We start from the raw sequence: 17,578 nt of genomic DNA, 5'->3' as shown, positions 1-17,578 counted from the left end.
AATGTGGAAATATCCAATAAAAGAAGGCTTTAAGACAAATGTAAATTTTTAATTATTCAAATGGACAAATTCTGAGGGAATGAGCTGGCCTGTTTGTTATTTTCCTACAGGTTTTCAATTTAAAACAAGTTTGAACAGATCCCTAATTGTTTTGGTTTTTTAAATGATGGATGATATTGAATTTGTGTTTTGAAAATAAGCATTTTTTTCATATTTTCCTGTTCAAATTCTAATCTCATTACATTGTTTATAAAACTGTAATAAAGTACAGTTTAAATGCACATTAGTAAATGAACACTTTGTGGTAAAATAGTACGGTAAGCACTTTGACAAATGTGTAGTAAATATTTTTGTTGTGTAAAAAAAGTGTGATTATGATCACCATCCGACAAGCTAATGTAGGAAATTTTAGTATTTAAAATGTCACTAAAGTAAAATGTCACATTTGAACCACATAATTTAATAGAAATTAAACAAACAACTTAAAAAATTGTCCCTTTTTGAGAAAAATTAACCACCCCTTTTCAATAGGCTGGCTATGGGCCTGTAATGAGAATATTTCTATTGCAGAAATATAACTGTGCGTTCACACTGAAGGCGGTGAGAGCGTCAAAGGTCACTCTGGCCACCCTTGCGACAACGCTGTCTGCCTTTAGCTCCAGCGGCAAGAGCATCGAAATTCGCTACATTGATCTCGTATTTAAAGAGGCCGTTGCAGCATATCAGTTACATTCCCACAAAAAATATGATTTCTACCGTGAAAATGTTGCAAACTTTTTACCAGATTCACTTAACAATGGAAGATCAAGCTGCATGTCGTGTGGCTTTGCTCCACTTAATTAACAATATGTGTCCATATGTCTGAAATATCCTTAAGCAGCAATATCGTTTTGTATTGTTGCATGAGATTCCCGCTTTTTTAAATAAAAAAATATATAACATTTATGCACATCAATATCTCGCTAGTAACTTTTTTAATGTATGTTCCTGTAAGAAAACATCGGAAACAATTGGAAATTCCGCCGTTCGCAGTAATTAAACTTCTGGGGAATAACTGTGGTCGGAACCAAAGTTTACAATGACTGTGTTCTCTGGATCTCAAGCGGTAGACTTAAACATTCAGATTGCTTGACGCAGAACACTGTCATAGCTCATTATCATAAAGCTGACTTGATTTCAAATCTCCTCAACGCGCACACCAAAAAACGTGCCGCGCTGCTCCTCGCCACTTATCGCTGCTGGCTCATATTGAAAATGAATGACTTCAGGCCAATTCGACGCTCTCGCCGCCATCTTTATTTCTATCTGTTCCTGTATTCTCTCATTGTGTGCAGGAATTAATGTGACTGTGTTCATTTTAATTCAGCAAATTATTTTTTAAAAGTGAACTAATTAATTAAAAAGTAACTCCAATATTAATGCTTAATTTTTAAAAGTAATGCGTTACTTTACTCCTTACTTAGAAAAGTACTATTATTACGTAACTTGCGTTACTTGTAATGCGTTACCCCCAACACTGTTCATATGTATACACACTAGCACACATATAGGACATCTCGTCTTTGACCCATATAAACAAAGTCCAAACAAATTGTTCATCATTTATTCAAAACTGCTTTTATCTCATTTGATTTCAATGTCTAGCTTTTATCCTTAGTGCTTTTAATAAGTCATTATGCAACATTAACCATCTGGACATTCATCTGAGCAATCAAAACCCTCCCATTAGTAATTAATCTCTGATCATTGATCAGCACTGATCAGGACCATTTATCACTGTAGGGAGAATTTTGAGGGTCTCTCTTTGTGCTCATATAAAATCAACACGCATACACGAGACATTCTGTATGTGTGGAGATTTTTATGAACAGCCTACCTGTTGTTTCGAGTGTTCTCATGTTTTTTTTGAAAGACCTCAAAAGGAAGTGATGTCACATGACTGAGCCATCTCATTGCCTAAATGAGAAAGCCACATGAATCTCTTCACCTTCAGATGAATGTCCAATGGTGATGCTGTATATAGGAGAGCCAGTCCCGTGCTTCACCATGGCATAATGGAGGAGCCAAGGGTGATTAAAATTCATGCAATGAATCATTCATTTCATGAACAATCATAAAGACAATATCTGTTTCCCAAAGATGTGTGGTGGTGAATGTCATGGTTGAAGCACGAAGGATGTTCTCTTGTACAGCATTGTGCGCAGAAAAAAAGCAACGCACGGCCACACACGAGCAGATGAGGTGGCCATGTTAAAGTTATACCTCTTTTCTGTGCTGTAGATTGGAGAAGAATGCAGAATTAAATAATTAACATGGCAGAAATCCTGGCAAAATTCACAGAAATGACCACTTGCTCAAAAATGACACAGACAATTCAGCTCACAGTTGAGAGATTTGAAAGCAAAAACAATTAGTGAACATCTTCATATCTTGAAATAATAATTAATAATAATAACAACTGATAATTGAACTGGAAAAACAAACGTTTTTTATGCTCATTAAAGGCACAATACATATGGAAAATCCAAAAACCACTAGAACAGTGTTTTACATGTTGGTAACTTGTGTACTTTATTACAAATGTTTGGAAGAATTTTCAAATCCAGAGGAATAATCAACTTTATCCACTGAGAATGAGTGTGTGCTGTGTGTTCATGCTAAGGATGTCACACACTCGACTTTCGGTTTGGTTTTATAGAAAAGAGGGAAACACTAAAGATCCTTTAATATCTTGAGTGTTTTATTAGATTGTACAGTGCAGATTTATATCAGAAGCTTAAAGTGTATTTAGTCTGATAAAACAGTGCTGCTTACTTTCCACATAATTATGAGTTTAAGGAACAGAAGCTCTGGATACAATATTAAAAAGCATGGCATAATAAAAGCTCTGCTGCTTTTGTCACGCTCTCATCAGCAACTGTTTCAGCATTTCTCTTGTTTAACTTCCACAGCTTTCAGTCTTAGGGTGCTTTCACACCTAGACTTTTGTTTCGGAACCTGTCTCGTTTGCCCAGTTAGTGCGGTTCGTTACTCTTAATCCACCAATCTCTCTCGGATCCGCGCCAAAACAATCGTGCCAGGATTGCTTGAATCAGGTGGTCTCGGCTCAATTGAAATGAACTCTTGAGCGGATCGATTGTAGTGAGAAAGCAATACGATCCGAGTTATATCACAGCGTATTATGGATATGTAATAGGTAGGCCCACACGGAATCTGTGCGCGCAGAATTCCGCAGATTTTTCGTAGATTTTTCGCAGAATTCCACAGATTTCCGCAGATTTTTAGCCCATCATTAATTCTGTTTATTTACTTGAGTAAATCTAAGTTTATTCAGTTTTTAAATTCATTACAGTAATATTATTGACTAATATAAAAAATGTTCTATTTTTCTATCTAATTTATGTACAATACAGTTTGTAAAGTAATATTTTCTGTCTTTTAGTAGTTATATTATATGAGTAGATATATTATACTTTGTTTACCAAATAAAGGTAATCTAATTGGATTTGCATTTTAAACATTAAATAAAAGTTAAAAAGATATTATTTTTTATTTTACATATTACTCCCAAAATAATTTTGCAGAAATCCGCAGATTTTTTACCAAAATTCTCCGCAGAAAGCGCAAAAAATGTCCGCAGATTCCGTCTGGCCCTAGTAATAAGCATACGGCTTTATGAAGAGAGAATTATGATTAGGGCGGGAGGTAATTCAACAGACATCTCGAGTCTCCCACAAATGCACAGAGACTCCCGGATGCTTGCAAACGAGTGATAATCTACCGGTAATCATGCGTCTCCCTCCCGGTCCTCAAATACGTCGCGTACCCTTCTCACTCCTCCCCACTGCATCCCTCCTCGCTCTTCAGACACGCCGCGCGCACACTGTCAAACACCACCAAACCACCCACCCCCCCCTGACAGCTGAGCAGGACTCTACAAAATAAACCCTGAAACTCTGACCAATGTGAGGAGAGTTTACTCACATGTGACTTGTTTTAGCTCTTTTGGTCCGTTTAGAAACTTTGTCGTGTGAAAGCGAACCGCACCAAGAACAAAGAGCAACAATGCAAAGCAACAAACAATTTTAATCCCTGTTTCGGAACAACTGAATCGATTCACAGGTGTGAAAGCAGCCTTACTGTGCATCATACTACCATAATAATAAGTGTTAAATGCTTCACTCATTCATTAAGAAGATTTCTACAGGAGTACCATAGGATTCAATGAACACTACAACTCCCATGATTCCACACTCAATTACTACGTCTTTGTTTGTAGTAAATGTGTGCCCTCTAGTGGTAGAATTACATACTGTGCCTTTAAAACCAAAAGCGTTATTACTTTGCCATCAAATTCCTGAAAACTGGTTAATGTGCAAATTTGACATCTTTCTGTCTTCTGGCTGAAGTTTAAATAGATAGTTCACCCACAAATTACAATTCTGCCATTTACTCCTTCAAACATGTTTGAGTTTCTTTCTTCCGTTGAACACAGAGGAAGGCATACTGAAGAATGTTGGGAAAAAAACAGCCATTGGCTATGCTTCCATCAACCTATTTTATGTGCATTTTGTATTATTGCATAAATAACTACTATTGGAAACCTCAAGATGTGCACACATTTTGAAAATGCATATAAAAACAACCTAGTCTCATTGTGGATACGTAACCAGGTCTACATTTCTGGGGACCGCGAAATATGTAATCGGAAGTGCCTCTACTCGCAGTTTTTGCTTTCGCAAATCCACCAGAGCCCACTGTTTACACTTTTTGATGATCTCAAATTTCTCTCAAGCATCCTCTTCTTGCATAAATCTACCAGAGAGAGCAATATACACTTCAGCCAACCAGGTCAGCTTGTCTTAGAGGTCTGCATTCCAAATCAAATTCAAATTTCCGAATAAATCGCGGGAGCGGTCGGTAACGGGTTTAATTTGGGACGGGAGCGGGCTGTCTAGCAATATCGCTCCCGACTCCTGAGCGAGCACGCGTATGTATGTGTGTGAATGAAATAGCGCGATACTGTGTTTAGCATGTTTGTTGCTGTGTGTGTGTGTGTGTGTGTGTGTGTGTGTGTGTGTGTGTGTGTGTGTGTGTGTGTGTGTGTGTGTGTGTGTGTGTGCGCACGTGTGCGCGCGCGTGTGCGCGCGAATGAGAGAGAGAGAACTTTGCCTGTGAGTGTGCTTGGTGCTTATGTGGATTCAAAATTTAGTCCCGCGCAGATCTCTAGCTTGTCTGACCGACTGACCCATCCAGCCCCTTCCCTACACCCAACCGATAGTGTTTTCAAAAGCAATCTAGAAAAAGAAAAGCCGTTGTGGCGGCGTGATTTCACCACATTTTTGTTGTTTATTTTTATTTTTTTTACTCTGTTTTACCTGGTTTTTGAACTGTTCTTAACCAAGTTCATCATCGTACCTGGCGACCCAATGGGCAATCTGGTAACTCCAGAAAAGCCATCAATTTGCAGGTAAGTGGTCAACATTGCGTGAAAAAGAACAGAAGCTGCCGGCGTCGACATACCAGCCACAGCATTTGTTTTACAGACGAAATGAAGCCAGAAATCTAGACAGGGGTACATATCCACAATGTTGATAAAAAACTTATGCATACAACCATGGGCGTTGAAAGGCCTATTTTATGGAGGTTATAGCCCCCCTATATGTCTACTCAGCCCTCTTAAAACTTTTGCGATTAGCTCATAAGCTGTACACTAAATCATCGCCTCAGTCCCCTATAAATTTGATATGAAAATGGTGGCAGAATTCGGTTCCTGCCCATCTTTTGTTTTTCATTTGATCAGCAAACCAAAGCGGAGGTGTGTGTTTATTGGTGAATTGTTAAAATATCTGCTTAATTGCAGTTCTTTGATATAGATAACCTTGTATCACCTTGTACACCAATGTCACGGAGGAGCAGTCAGGTTTTCTCGGCGTTCACCTCATCAGCACAGCTGTTTCCTCCAGCTAAAAGTGTAACTCTAAATTAACCTTTCGCTATTTTTATTTCGAAATGAACTACCAATATTAAACACTTTACAGTTCGTGTGGCATAAACTATATTGTAGTCTTAAGCCTGATTTATACTTCTGCGTCAGGTGACCAGCGTAACCCACGGCGCATGCAACGCGTGTGGCTGTGCATTTATACTTCTGCGCGCTGTCTCTGTCGGTCTGCATTAACACTTCCGAAACGCTAGTTGGCAGTGAGGTGTAAATGCTCCTCTGTGTCGAGTTTCTTCGCTGCTTTTTTGCTTTTCCTGAACACTTCCGGGATGTACAAGTGGCTCAAACTCGCTCATTTTGAGGCAGGAACCGGCGGACGTGCAACAACTTTAACTATGAGGTAAACACAAAACTTTCCATCCGGAGCTCCTTCACGGGACTCCACACTTGTAAACAATCGCTCGCGCCATTCGCGCGGCTCTCGGTCCCGCCCAGACTCGTCAGCGCTACCAAGCCGACCAATCACAGAGCTTACACTGAGCGTCGTTGCGACGTGTAGTTACATTTTTTGAGAGGTGCACGTCAGTCACGGCGAAGGGCTATGCGTCAGTGCCGTAGCATACGCCGGCATTTGACGCAGAAGTATAAATCAGCCTTTACACAGAAAGGATTAAACACAGTGACAGAACCACTAGAGAATGTACTTGTTTAACTGTCACTGAGTCACTGACAGAGATAGAAACATCAAATGTTGTCTAGTTTTAAAAAATACTTCTTATTTATTATCATCATTCAGAAATATGTGAATTAGCCTGTAAGTTTAAAAATATATATTTATATGCGTTTAATTAGAAAGTGGCAGTGGCAGTTACTTAATACATGGAAATAAATAATGCACTTGAATACAGAAAGTGGTTTTTACTACAGTAAACAGATAACGTTAGGTTGAGCCTATTTTATCTTACTCAGAACGCAAATGGCTCTGCCTGTCTATGTCATACAGTGGAAGACTAGCGACCCATATTAAACAAATATTTTTAAGTGTATTACTATTAAATTACTACTTATAAATGTAATATTAGCCTTTTTTTTTCCTTATCAGGAGCTGAGCCCCCTTAAAATGAAAATACTAAAATCGCCCCAGCACACAACTGAGTTGGATAAATGTTTTGTTTCATCATGTGATAAGATAATGTGATGAAATTGGGCAAGATGAGATGACATTAATGGACAAACCAGCCGAGCGAGCACATTGTAAAACATCTGAAATGTTGTTTTGGTATTTCTAAAATCCCTACGCAAAAGTCCAACATCACAGTGGTTCATCATAATTATTATTACTATATTATTAATACCTAAAGACCTGTCTTAAGAATCTGCGCCTCTACAGAGCATCTTATGCCTCCAAAAGCCACCACGTGTCACTACATCTTCTGAGGAATAATAATTTATTATAGAATAAAAAAGCTTACAGTGGCTTCTCCTATACTGCAGCAAACTCATTTTTTTATAATTATTTAGCACCAGTTAATCAGGTAGCGATGGTTTTGTTCTCTTTCACTCATTGGATAGAAATGCTGCTTTACTCACAAATGTTTTATGCAATTTTTCAATTTTGTGCATAAGTTGAATTGACTTGCATAAGATGTTTTGTTCCCAATAGATGTCAATCGTTGTTTTTTCAACACTCTTCAGAATATCTTGTGTTGTGTTTAACATTAAAAGAAATTCATTTAAGTATGAACCACCTGAGTGTGAATAAATGATGAGGAAATTCTTTTTTGGTGAACTATCCCTTTAAGAGAAACAACCCAAACTCTCAATATATATGCTGGCACATAGCAGAGATCCACAATTGAAGCTTAACTTACTTGCTGGCCAGGTGAACTTTGGGGGACACTCCGAACTCTCCAAACAAGGTGACGAACACATTAGCATCGGTCCCGGCACCTTTAACATCTCCTGTCACAGTCACCACCTCATACACTGAAGAAAAAGATAACATGCTTCAATTATACCTGACCTCCACAAAAAGAAAGTATCTTGTTTTCAATTGCATAAGATTACAAAGGTTGTAGTCTCAGATGCAGCATGATCCGGTATATCCCATGTAACCCTACAAGCTGCTATTTTCAACTCACTTACGTTTGTATAAGCCGAATCGCTGTAAGCAATATCTCTGTAACTTAGCCATGTTAATGGAGTGAGAGTACGACAAGGCCCTGATGCTCACCGATTCACCTCTACCTTTCTCTGAACCACTGAAGGCCCTGGACAAACAAATGCATGCCTGAACCTGAGGAGAGACTTGGAGTAACATTCAATCAGGGTTCATGAACATGTGACATTTCTTTCCCGAGTCAAAAATGTTAGGCCTACCGATAAACTCCGAACACCATGGGATTAACACAATAAATTATAATGGCATATTATATTATATAGCCTTTAAAAATATGTTTTAATGAAAGATTTATTAAATATTAAAGGTATTATTTATTATTTAAACCTATAATTATATTCTTGTCATCAGAAAAGAACACATTTCTTCTTCTCAAGATGTAGGCTATATACAGTTGTACAATCTCTCCGTTATACAATTTCTGTTTAACGGAGAGAATATTTTAGCACATTTCTAAACATAATAGTTTTAATAACTCATCTCTAATAACTGATTTATTTTAGCTTTGCCATGATGACAGAATATAGTATTTGACTAGATATTTTTCAAGACACTTCTATGCAGCTTAAAGTGACATTTAAAGGCTTAACTAGGTTAATTAGGTTAACTAGGCAGGTTAGGGTAATTAGGCAAGTTATTTTATTACGATGGTTTGTTCTGTAAACTATCGAAAAAATATATAGCTTAAAGGAGCTAGTAATTTTGACCTTAAAATGGCTTTTAAAAATTTCAAAATTGCTTTTATTCTAGCCGAAATAAAACAAATAAGACTTTCTCCAGAAGAAAAAAACATTATCAGACACACTGTGAAAATTTTCTTGCTCAGTTAAACATCATTTGGAAAATATTTATAAATGAAAAATAAATTCAAAGGAGGCTAATGATTCTGACCTCAACTGTATATGGTTATGTATAAGTTTTAAGTTACTATAAAGCAATTTAAAACTGGAACTAGTGTTTTTTTTTTAGCTAAAAATGTCCTCGTGCCTCTATTTTTATAACAAACAGAGCAACTACAGTGGTCTGACTCATGAACAAATGACTCTTATGAACCAGCTCGTTTAATGAATCATTCAAAGATTCTGGTTGCGTTTCCCAAGTTCTATCCTTATCAACAGTTGAATGTTTAAACTGTTTTGGCACAATTGTTTTTGTAAAAGCGCTATAGAATTAAAGCTTAATGAATGAACGAAAAGATACTTTTGGGAAACTCTGAAAAATTTACCAGCTTGAATCACTCCACCGAATCTTTTACTGAATGAACATACTGAATCATAACAAACAGTAGCAGCATCTTGCTAATCGTTCATTTATGTCTGAAATGAAATAAGCCGACTGTTTATAGTCGGCTTACTTACCTCCCACTCTCACTAAATACCAGGCTTATGCTAGTAGTGTTGAATAAAATAAGCAAACAATGTAAATAAAATATGACAACAATATGCTGTGGTGCCAGAAACTTGTATTATTGTTGGCTAAGTGAATGGTCGTTTATAACGGGGATTCGTTCACAAACGAAACACTCCCTTCATTAGAATGAGAAGTGAAAGCAGGAGAGAAGGTGTGTTTCAGGACATGGATTAGATCAAATTTAACAGGGAGGGAGGGTAATACATTTTTGTGCACACATAACACTCGCTATTTTCATTGTTTTAAAAAAATGTTTGCATACTGACCACCGGGAAAACTCCTGATCATAGATATATGTACTGTATATATGTGTATCTCTGGGTCTGGATGGTCCAGATGGACTCCACTACACCTTGGTCCCACATTCATTTTAAAGGAGTGCTACCCTGTACTAAAATGGCGACTCTATTGACACATTACTTCCAATAGACAACAGGGTAGGCAACAATGTAAATATTAATGAACCAGAACAATGAAGTCCAGAATTAATGCAAGTGTATTTTCAGTATTATAGACTCTTTTCCCAAGACTGTTACATACCAGTCAACATTGGGATGTGAAAATAAGGGTTTTTATATTTATTTTAAAGTGTTTTTGTGGATAAACAAAGCAAAAACACAGAACAGACTCACATTTAAGAGCAAGGGGCAGCCCCTGGTGGTTCGGGGGTATGGGTTGCATATAGGGAGGCTCGGCTCTTTAATGTTTCTTGCCACCCATCGGAGAAAGACTGAAAATAAGCGAGAAATACGGGAAAATACCTTTACGGGATGATAGCAAGATAGAACTGTAAAATACTGGAGAATCCCACGAAAAACGGGTGGGTTGACAGGTATGCTGTTATGACGTGCTCAACAGTCTTAAATCCTTGAAAGCTTTTAATAATTAGAGTTTTTTTTTTTTAAACGTGGACATTTATTTGTATTTATGTATGTATTGTATAATATTTGCATCAAATACCAAAAAAAACAACAAAAAAACTAGGGATGCACGATATATCGGCGGCCATATTGGTATCGGCCGATAAATGCTATTTTTAAGATTATCGTTATCGATTCGATGTCTAAATTAGGCTCAATTAGGTTAATTTGCTGTGAAGAAAAGGAAATAATGTATTTTTTGCATGCTGATTTGTGTGAAATCGTGAATATAAGTCTATATAATCATCTTGCAATTTTGAAATGATAGCTTTTTTGCTTTGAGCTTAGACTGTTCAGTTCATAAGAGCAGTTCAATCTTTTATGAAGTTTGCTGTATAAAAATATAACTTTTTGAAATATTTATAATTATCGGCCTATATATATCGGCTATCTGCCTCCAAGTCTGAAGAATTATCGGTTATCGGTATCGGCCAAAAAATCCATATCGGTGCATCCCTAAAAAAAATTAATTATCGCTCATGCGAGGTGTTTCTACTGCAGTGTCTATGAGGGCAGGACAGTAAATTTGACATTTTTCTCTCTTCTTGCTGCCGTTTTTGTCCTTGAGTTTTGATAACACCATCATGGAGTTTTTCTTTTATTATTTCAACAAATAGGATTGTAAAAATTATTTGTTGTACTCTCCTATTTACTGCGCCCCAATTTTATCCAGCTATGACGACTTCTGCTACTGATAAACCCAGAAATGTGAAAAGGGTCCATAATCAGATCTGAAACCAGCTTTTCTAATTCTTGATTATCTTTTTTTAATTAAGCCAGGGTGAGGATCTCAGATCAGTGCTAAGCGATAACCTCAACCCGATGTGCTTTGCTTGACTGAGGCGGACAGAATGACGTCTGTGGTGATGAATGAGGTTTTGATGGGTCCATGAAAAGGCTGATTAGAGTGTAATGTTTCAGGCCATAGAGAGGTGCCCGTCTGATTCAAATCTACTGCTGGCATGATGCCCGCTGGTCCGTTCCCTCATGAAACTGCTGCCAAGACACTATAATAATCAGCCAATCATGACACGTCTCTGCTGTGCCAATCAGAGACCCACGGAGCCGCCTGCCAATATGAAATCCGGAAGGTTCTCTGACTGGACGCTAGCTAGATCACAATTGTATTGCAGTTACTGACAGCCATTCATTCATTCATTCATTTATTCATTCATTCATTTTCCTTTAGCTTAGTCCCTTTTTCAAGGGTCACCACAGCAGAATGAACCGCCAACTATTCTTCAACTATATGTTTTAAACAGCGGATGCTCTTCCAGCCGCAACCCAGTATTGGGAAATTACTGACAGTCCTAAGTGCAAATTCTGCAATTATTTACTTTCCACTTGTTTCAAACCTGGCAACACAGTGGCTCAGTGGTTAGCACTGTCGCCTCACAATAAGAAGGTCCCTGGTTCGAGTCCTGGCTGGGTCAGTTGGCATTTCTGTATGAAGTTTGTATGTTCTTCTCGTGTTGGCGTGGGTTTCCTCCGGGTGCTCCGGTTTCCCCCACAGTCCAAAAACATGCTGGTATAGGTGAATTGAATAAAGTAAATTGAAGTGTATGTGTGTATGGGTGTTTCCCAGTACTGGGTTACAGCTGGAAGAGCATCCGCTGTGTAAAACATATGCTGGATAAGTTGGTGGTTTATTCCACAGTGGCGACCCCTGATGAATAAAGGCACAAAATTGAAGGAAAAAGAATGAATTAATATCTATAATATGTAAATTAACATTTGCCCATATTTTGCGATACATGTTTTATTATTATATTTTTAATGCTTCTGAATTGCATTATGGGGCTTTGATTTTACCATCAGCAACTTTTGATGATGAAAATTATGAAAAAGTGACTTTCATTGACATTTTTAATAGTTAAAACTGACATAACCCATATAGAAATCTGATAAAAGAAAATGTATGCAAATTACATACATGAACTTACACAAGGATTTCAGATATATTCATTCCTTCATTCATTTTCTTTTCAGCTCAGTCCCTTTATTAATCCCCTTTGAATTTTATTTCTTTTTTAAAATTCTCCAAAATGATGTTTAACAGAGCAAGGACATTTTCACAGTATGTCTTATAATATTTTTCCTGCTAGAGAAAGTCTTATTTGTTTTAGCTAAAATAAAAGCAGTTTTTAATTTTTTTAAAAACTATTTTGGGGTCAAAACTTTTAGCCCTTTTAAGCTAATTTTTTCCAGATAGTCTACAGAACAAACCATCATTATACAATAACTTACCAAATTACCCTAACCTAGTTACCCTAATTAACCTAGTTAATCCTTTAAATGTCACTTTAAGCTGTATAGAAGTGTCTTAAAAAATATCTAGTTAAATATTAATTACTGTCATCATGACAAAGATAAAATAAATCAGTTATTAGAGATGAGTTTTCTCTTCATTAAACAGACTTTGGTGTTAAAAATAAACAGGGGGGCTAATAATTCTGACTTCAACTGTATATAGCTAATAAAAAGTTCCATAATATAAATTGACAGGTATTTTTACAGCCTATATAGCTAATAAACTCCATAATATAAATGAACAGATATTTTTACAGCATATGTGGCTAATAACAAATTCCATCATAAGTTATTACAGCATAAATAGCTAATAAATTCCCTAATATTCCCCCATATTGATTGTATAATCAATTAAGAATCCTTTTATTCTTCTCTCTTCTATTTCTGTTTGCACTGCTCAATCGCTGACATTCAAGTAATCAATTAGGAGAAGTTCTAGGGTTAAAAGAAATCCAACCTGTGAGAAACCGAGAGGACGGGGGTGCCTGACTGAAAGCAGAGAAAGAGAAAGACAAACGCAGAGAAAGAGAAAGAGACAGCTCATCTCCGGAGAGGCAGACAGTTTGACAGTGGGTCGAGTGCTCTACTTAACCAAAGTCGTCAAATTTAATCTGCTAATTTAAGAGGATAAATAATCAACAAATAGCAATTCTGTGGTGTTTTTGCCCTTGTGAATGAGCAAACGGTATGGAAAAAGGTTATGGAGGACAATTCATGTTTTTCTTGGTTCTTACATGAAAAAAGGGGCTGTACAACACAACCTTGTGTATTTAGTCTTCTGAAGTTATATATTTTTAAATAAGATACTTGCCAAGAGATGATCAATGATACTCTTCTTCATCAGAGTCTTCAGAGGATTTTATACTTTTAAAAAAGCAACCCAGGCTCATTCTGATTACGTACCCCTGTATACATTTCTGGAGAGTGCCAAATTTGTCCAAGGAGATACGTTTTTTTGCAATTTTTGTTTTCAGAAAATTTACCAGAGGCCGCTGTGTACGCTTTTTGAGCTCTCACATTTCTCTTGCAAGTGCCATTCACGCCTGCTGTTCTCGCGTAAATCCACCAGAGGCCATTGTCGACTGACTAACTCAGTGGTTCTCAAAGTGGGGGTCGGGACCCCCTGGGGGGTCGCGGGACAATGACAAGGGGTCGCTTGGTGATATCCAAAACTCAAATAAATTTTATTAAACTATTAGAATTACCATATTTTATTCATAACCGACAGAATATAGTTAATAGTTGCATTAAAGTAACAGCAACATAAAAATAACAATCAGTCATCAGCCTTTAAAAGCAAAATGTAATTAAATCCATAAATTACTTTAAAAAAACATTATATGGCTAATAGACTATTGCATTTTTGTGTTGTCAATAAGCTCATGTTTATATTTGCCTATAGTTGTGTCTGCAACGTTTACATATTTACAGTACAACCACCTTGAAAAATGGGGGTCGCGAGCCACTGATATGATTATTTATGGGGTCGCGGCCTGAAAAGTTTGGGAACCCCTGGACTAACTGACCGTGGACCAACCGATAACGCCCCTCACCCCCTTTCTTAAACCCAACCGATAGTTTTTAAAAAAAACACCAATTGACCAGCGTCCACAAACTTTCTCAATGTAACGACGGGGAGCGACACATACAACTGAGGTAAGATCCACAATGCAGGTTTATTCGTCGTCAGGCAAGCAATGGTCAATACAGGTTGGGTATGTGAAGGCAGTCCAGAATCGTAATCAGTAACAGGCGAAAGGTCAAAAGGCAGGCGGCAGACAAAGACAAGGATGCTAACAAGGCTAAGGTCGGTACACAGGATAACAAGACTAGGAAACGCGTTGTAGTGCTACTTACAGTAAATAAGACTCGGCAAAGTGAATAGGTGAGTGTGTGGCTTAAATACTGTGTGCAATCAGTCTCTGACAATCCTCATGTGGTGCGAGTAATCAATCTAGGTGAGGAAGCATGTGCGAGTGTGACCAGAGTGCATGTATGAAAATGTAGTCCATAAATGGCGGATTTGTAGTCCATGGTTATAGTTAGTGAAATCCAGCGATCTTATGAAAGACGATCGCTGGTAATCGTGGCACTCAAACCCAACCGATAGTTTTTAAAAAGCACAGATAGACCAACGACCACCCACTTCCCTAAACCATTCCCAAAAAATTTTGAAAAAGCACCGATATACCAGAGACCACGCACTTCCAGAACAAGAAACGCCCGCAGCTGATTTTTACAATTTTTTCAGATTTTACCACATTCTCATCCTGTTATTTATTTTGCTTATTTTATTTTTTGGCTTCACTGGACTTGAACCCCATTGTTACGATCAGCTTTGCTTTTTTGTTTTAAATCTGCCGATGTATGCGGCGAGCCACTGGACAAACTGAGAACATCAGAAAAGCCGTCCACAAGGAGGTAAGCGGGCAGCTTTAAAAGACAAAATGCAGCCAGTACTTCTGGCTACATCATTCGTGATCTCTAAAAATGTATATAGGGGGACGTTTTCTAGAATGAGCCTATGTTGTAAAAAAATGGGGTAGTAATTTTCCCTCCAAAATTATAGTAAAATATTTTTTAAAAGGCAGGTGGATTAAACATTCTGAATTTGAAAGAGTTTGAAGTAGAAAGACTGTAATGCATTGTAAAATATATGCGTACATTAGCATTTTTTTTCATATATTGTGGTTCTTGTGGAGTTAGGATGATTCTAAGGGCCACACACTTTTGGGGATCAAAGAGTTACTATTAGGAGGCCCAACAACCACCCAAACAAGCCCCCATCTTTCGTTACCCTACACCCCCCATTACACATTTTATATCACAATATTACAGCCAGTTGGAAGAACAGGAGGGTCATAAAATAATCACTGAAACAAATTTTTGGAGCAAAATGTTCCTTTAAATGAATAAAAGCATCAGATTTTAACTAAATGCTATGGAAATGCTTCATCTATGCAGCTACTTTTTAAAGTTACAAACAAACCAAATTTATTTATTTTTTTCAAGAAATAAGACTTCCAATTCCACAATTTTATGTTTAACTTAACGTGTAACTTGTCTGTCGCATCTTTGTTATTCTTTTGCACTGTCTTTTTACACACTTGCAGTGTCATTGAAAGGACTTAAAGGGTTAGTTCACCCAAAAATGAAATTCTGTTATCTTTTACTCCGCTTTTGCTTGTTGCAAACCTGTTTGAGTTTATTTCTTCTGTTGAACACAAAAGAAGATATTTTAAAAAAAAGTTATAACCAGTGACTTAAATAGTGTTTGTTTTACCCACTATGGAAGTCAATGATTTCAGGTTTTCAGCATTCTTCAAAACATCTTCTTTAGTGTTTAACAGAGGAAAGAAACTCTTAAAGATTTATAGCCACTTAAGGGTGAGTACATTTACATTTTTTTGGATCTCTTTAAACAACAAAAAAAAAGATAAAAACCAGAGGCCAATCCTCCTCTACCTTTCTTTTTGTTGTATTCATCTTCCTGATCGTCTGATTCCTCGGTGTGATAGTTGATCAGCTCCTCCTGATAGAGTTCTGCAAAATCCACCTGCTTGACCTTAGACTTTTTCTTCTTGGCTTTCTTGTCTTCGTCGCTGTCCGAGCCTTTCTTCTTCTTTTTATCCTTCTTCTTCTTCTTCTTCTTCTTGTCCTCCTCTTCCTCTTCCTCTTCCTCCTCCTGCACGGCGTCCTCGTCCTCCTCTTCCTCAGCTGACTTCTTCTTTTTCTTGCCGTCTTTGCTCTTTTTCTCCTTGGAGCCCATGTCTTCTGGCCCTTCTGCTGTTTTGCTCTTCTTCTTCTTCTCTTTCTTCACCTGTTTTTCGTCCTCGTTTGAGGATTTCTCTTTGCTGATGGGCTCATTGTTGTTCTGTTCATCCGTCCCATTATCGATCTCTGTCACCTCAGCATCTTCCTTTTTCTTCTTTTTCTTTTTCTCTTTCACTGATTGTCTTTTCTTTTTCTCCGCGAGTGTCTTGCTGGTATCCTCTGCGCTCTTCTGTCTCTTGCTCTTTCCTTTCGCCGTTGGCTCTTTCTCCTCTCCTTCGTCATCCCTTTCTTCGGTTTCTGTTGTTTTTTTCTCTTTTGTGGGCATCTTTTATTCATCCACAGGGTGAGGGTGAGGGTTTCCTCGCCGTCTGCGGTGTAAGGTGTCGCCGTCTGACCAGCGCCGTCCGATGGGCCCCTGCGTGCAGCTGGAGCAGGGCCTCAGCTTGGAGCTAGGGGCTCCTTCGCGCAGGTCCTGTGGCGCAGCGCAGAGCTCATGAATAATTACTAGCCTCAGAGTGGTCACATGATCTGTGAGAGAAAGCAAATTGAAAACGGAGAGGACAGCGAGGGAGAAGGGGCAGGGCCTCGATACGTTCATTATTCATAGTCTCTGGATCGCTTTACTAAAGCATTTATATGCATACACTAACTTATATATGCTATATGTTTATAAAATATATTTAAAAAGCATCTTCGAAGAAATAAAAGAGTTCATTTAGGCATATTGTTTGAATTTACAAAACAAACTCACAGATAAAGAAGAATAAAAGTAAGACTATGATAAGAGATAGACAGAGAGAGAGATAGAGAGAAAGAAGATCCACCAGAAGAGAGAGAGAGAGTCTTACTGAACAGATAATTAAAGACGCTTCACTAACACCTTTAAATAATTAACAGTGATTTCATTAACACAAATAAATAAGTTAGTGTCACTGGATTAACTTGGTCAAACTATTTAACATGCTTTACCCAAGCTAGGCAATAAAGACGATCGGGCTCCTAATTTAGGCAAATTGCTGTCTGGCTGAAAACTCTAAAGGG

The 17,578-nt window shown here is 37.6% G+C and overlaps 1 protein-coding gene across 1 annotated transcript in view; it reads right to left on the bottom strand.

Moving 5' to 3' along the window:
• The window catches only part of loxhd1a (lipoxygenase homology PLAT domains 1a), a 114,264-nt gene extending 97,276 nt beyond the window's left edge, over positions 1–16,988 (bottom strand). Inside the window, exons 1-2 of the mRNA XM_021468985.3 lie at positions 16,229–16,988; positions 7,816–7,930 (exon numbers count right to left, since the gene is read on the bottom strand). Of these exons, the coding sequence (XP_021324660.2) occupies positions 7,816–7,930; positions 16,229–16,862 (749 nt within the window). The 5' untranslated portion in view covers positions 16,863–16,988. The remainder of the gene's footprint in view (positions 1–7,815; positions 7,931–16,228) is intronic.
• Between the last annotated feature and the right edge of the window lie 590 nt (positions 16,989–17,578).

This window comes from Danio rerio, chromosome 21, assembly GCF_049306965.1.
Source record: "Danio rerio strain Tuebingen ecotype United States chromosome 21, GRCz12tu, whole genome shotgun sequence".
Lineage (NCBI taxonomy): Eukaryota > Metazoa > Chordata > Actinopteri > Cypriniformes > Danionidae > Danio > Danio rerio.
This window is presented reverse-complemented; position numbering and strand designations above follow the sequence as displayed.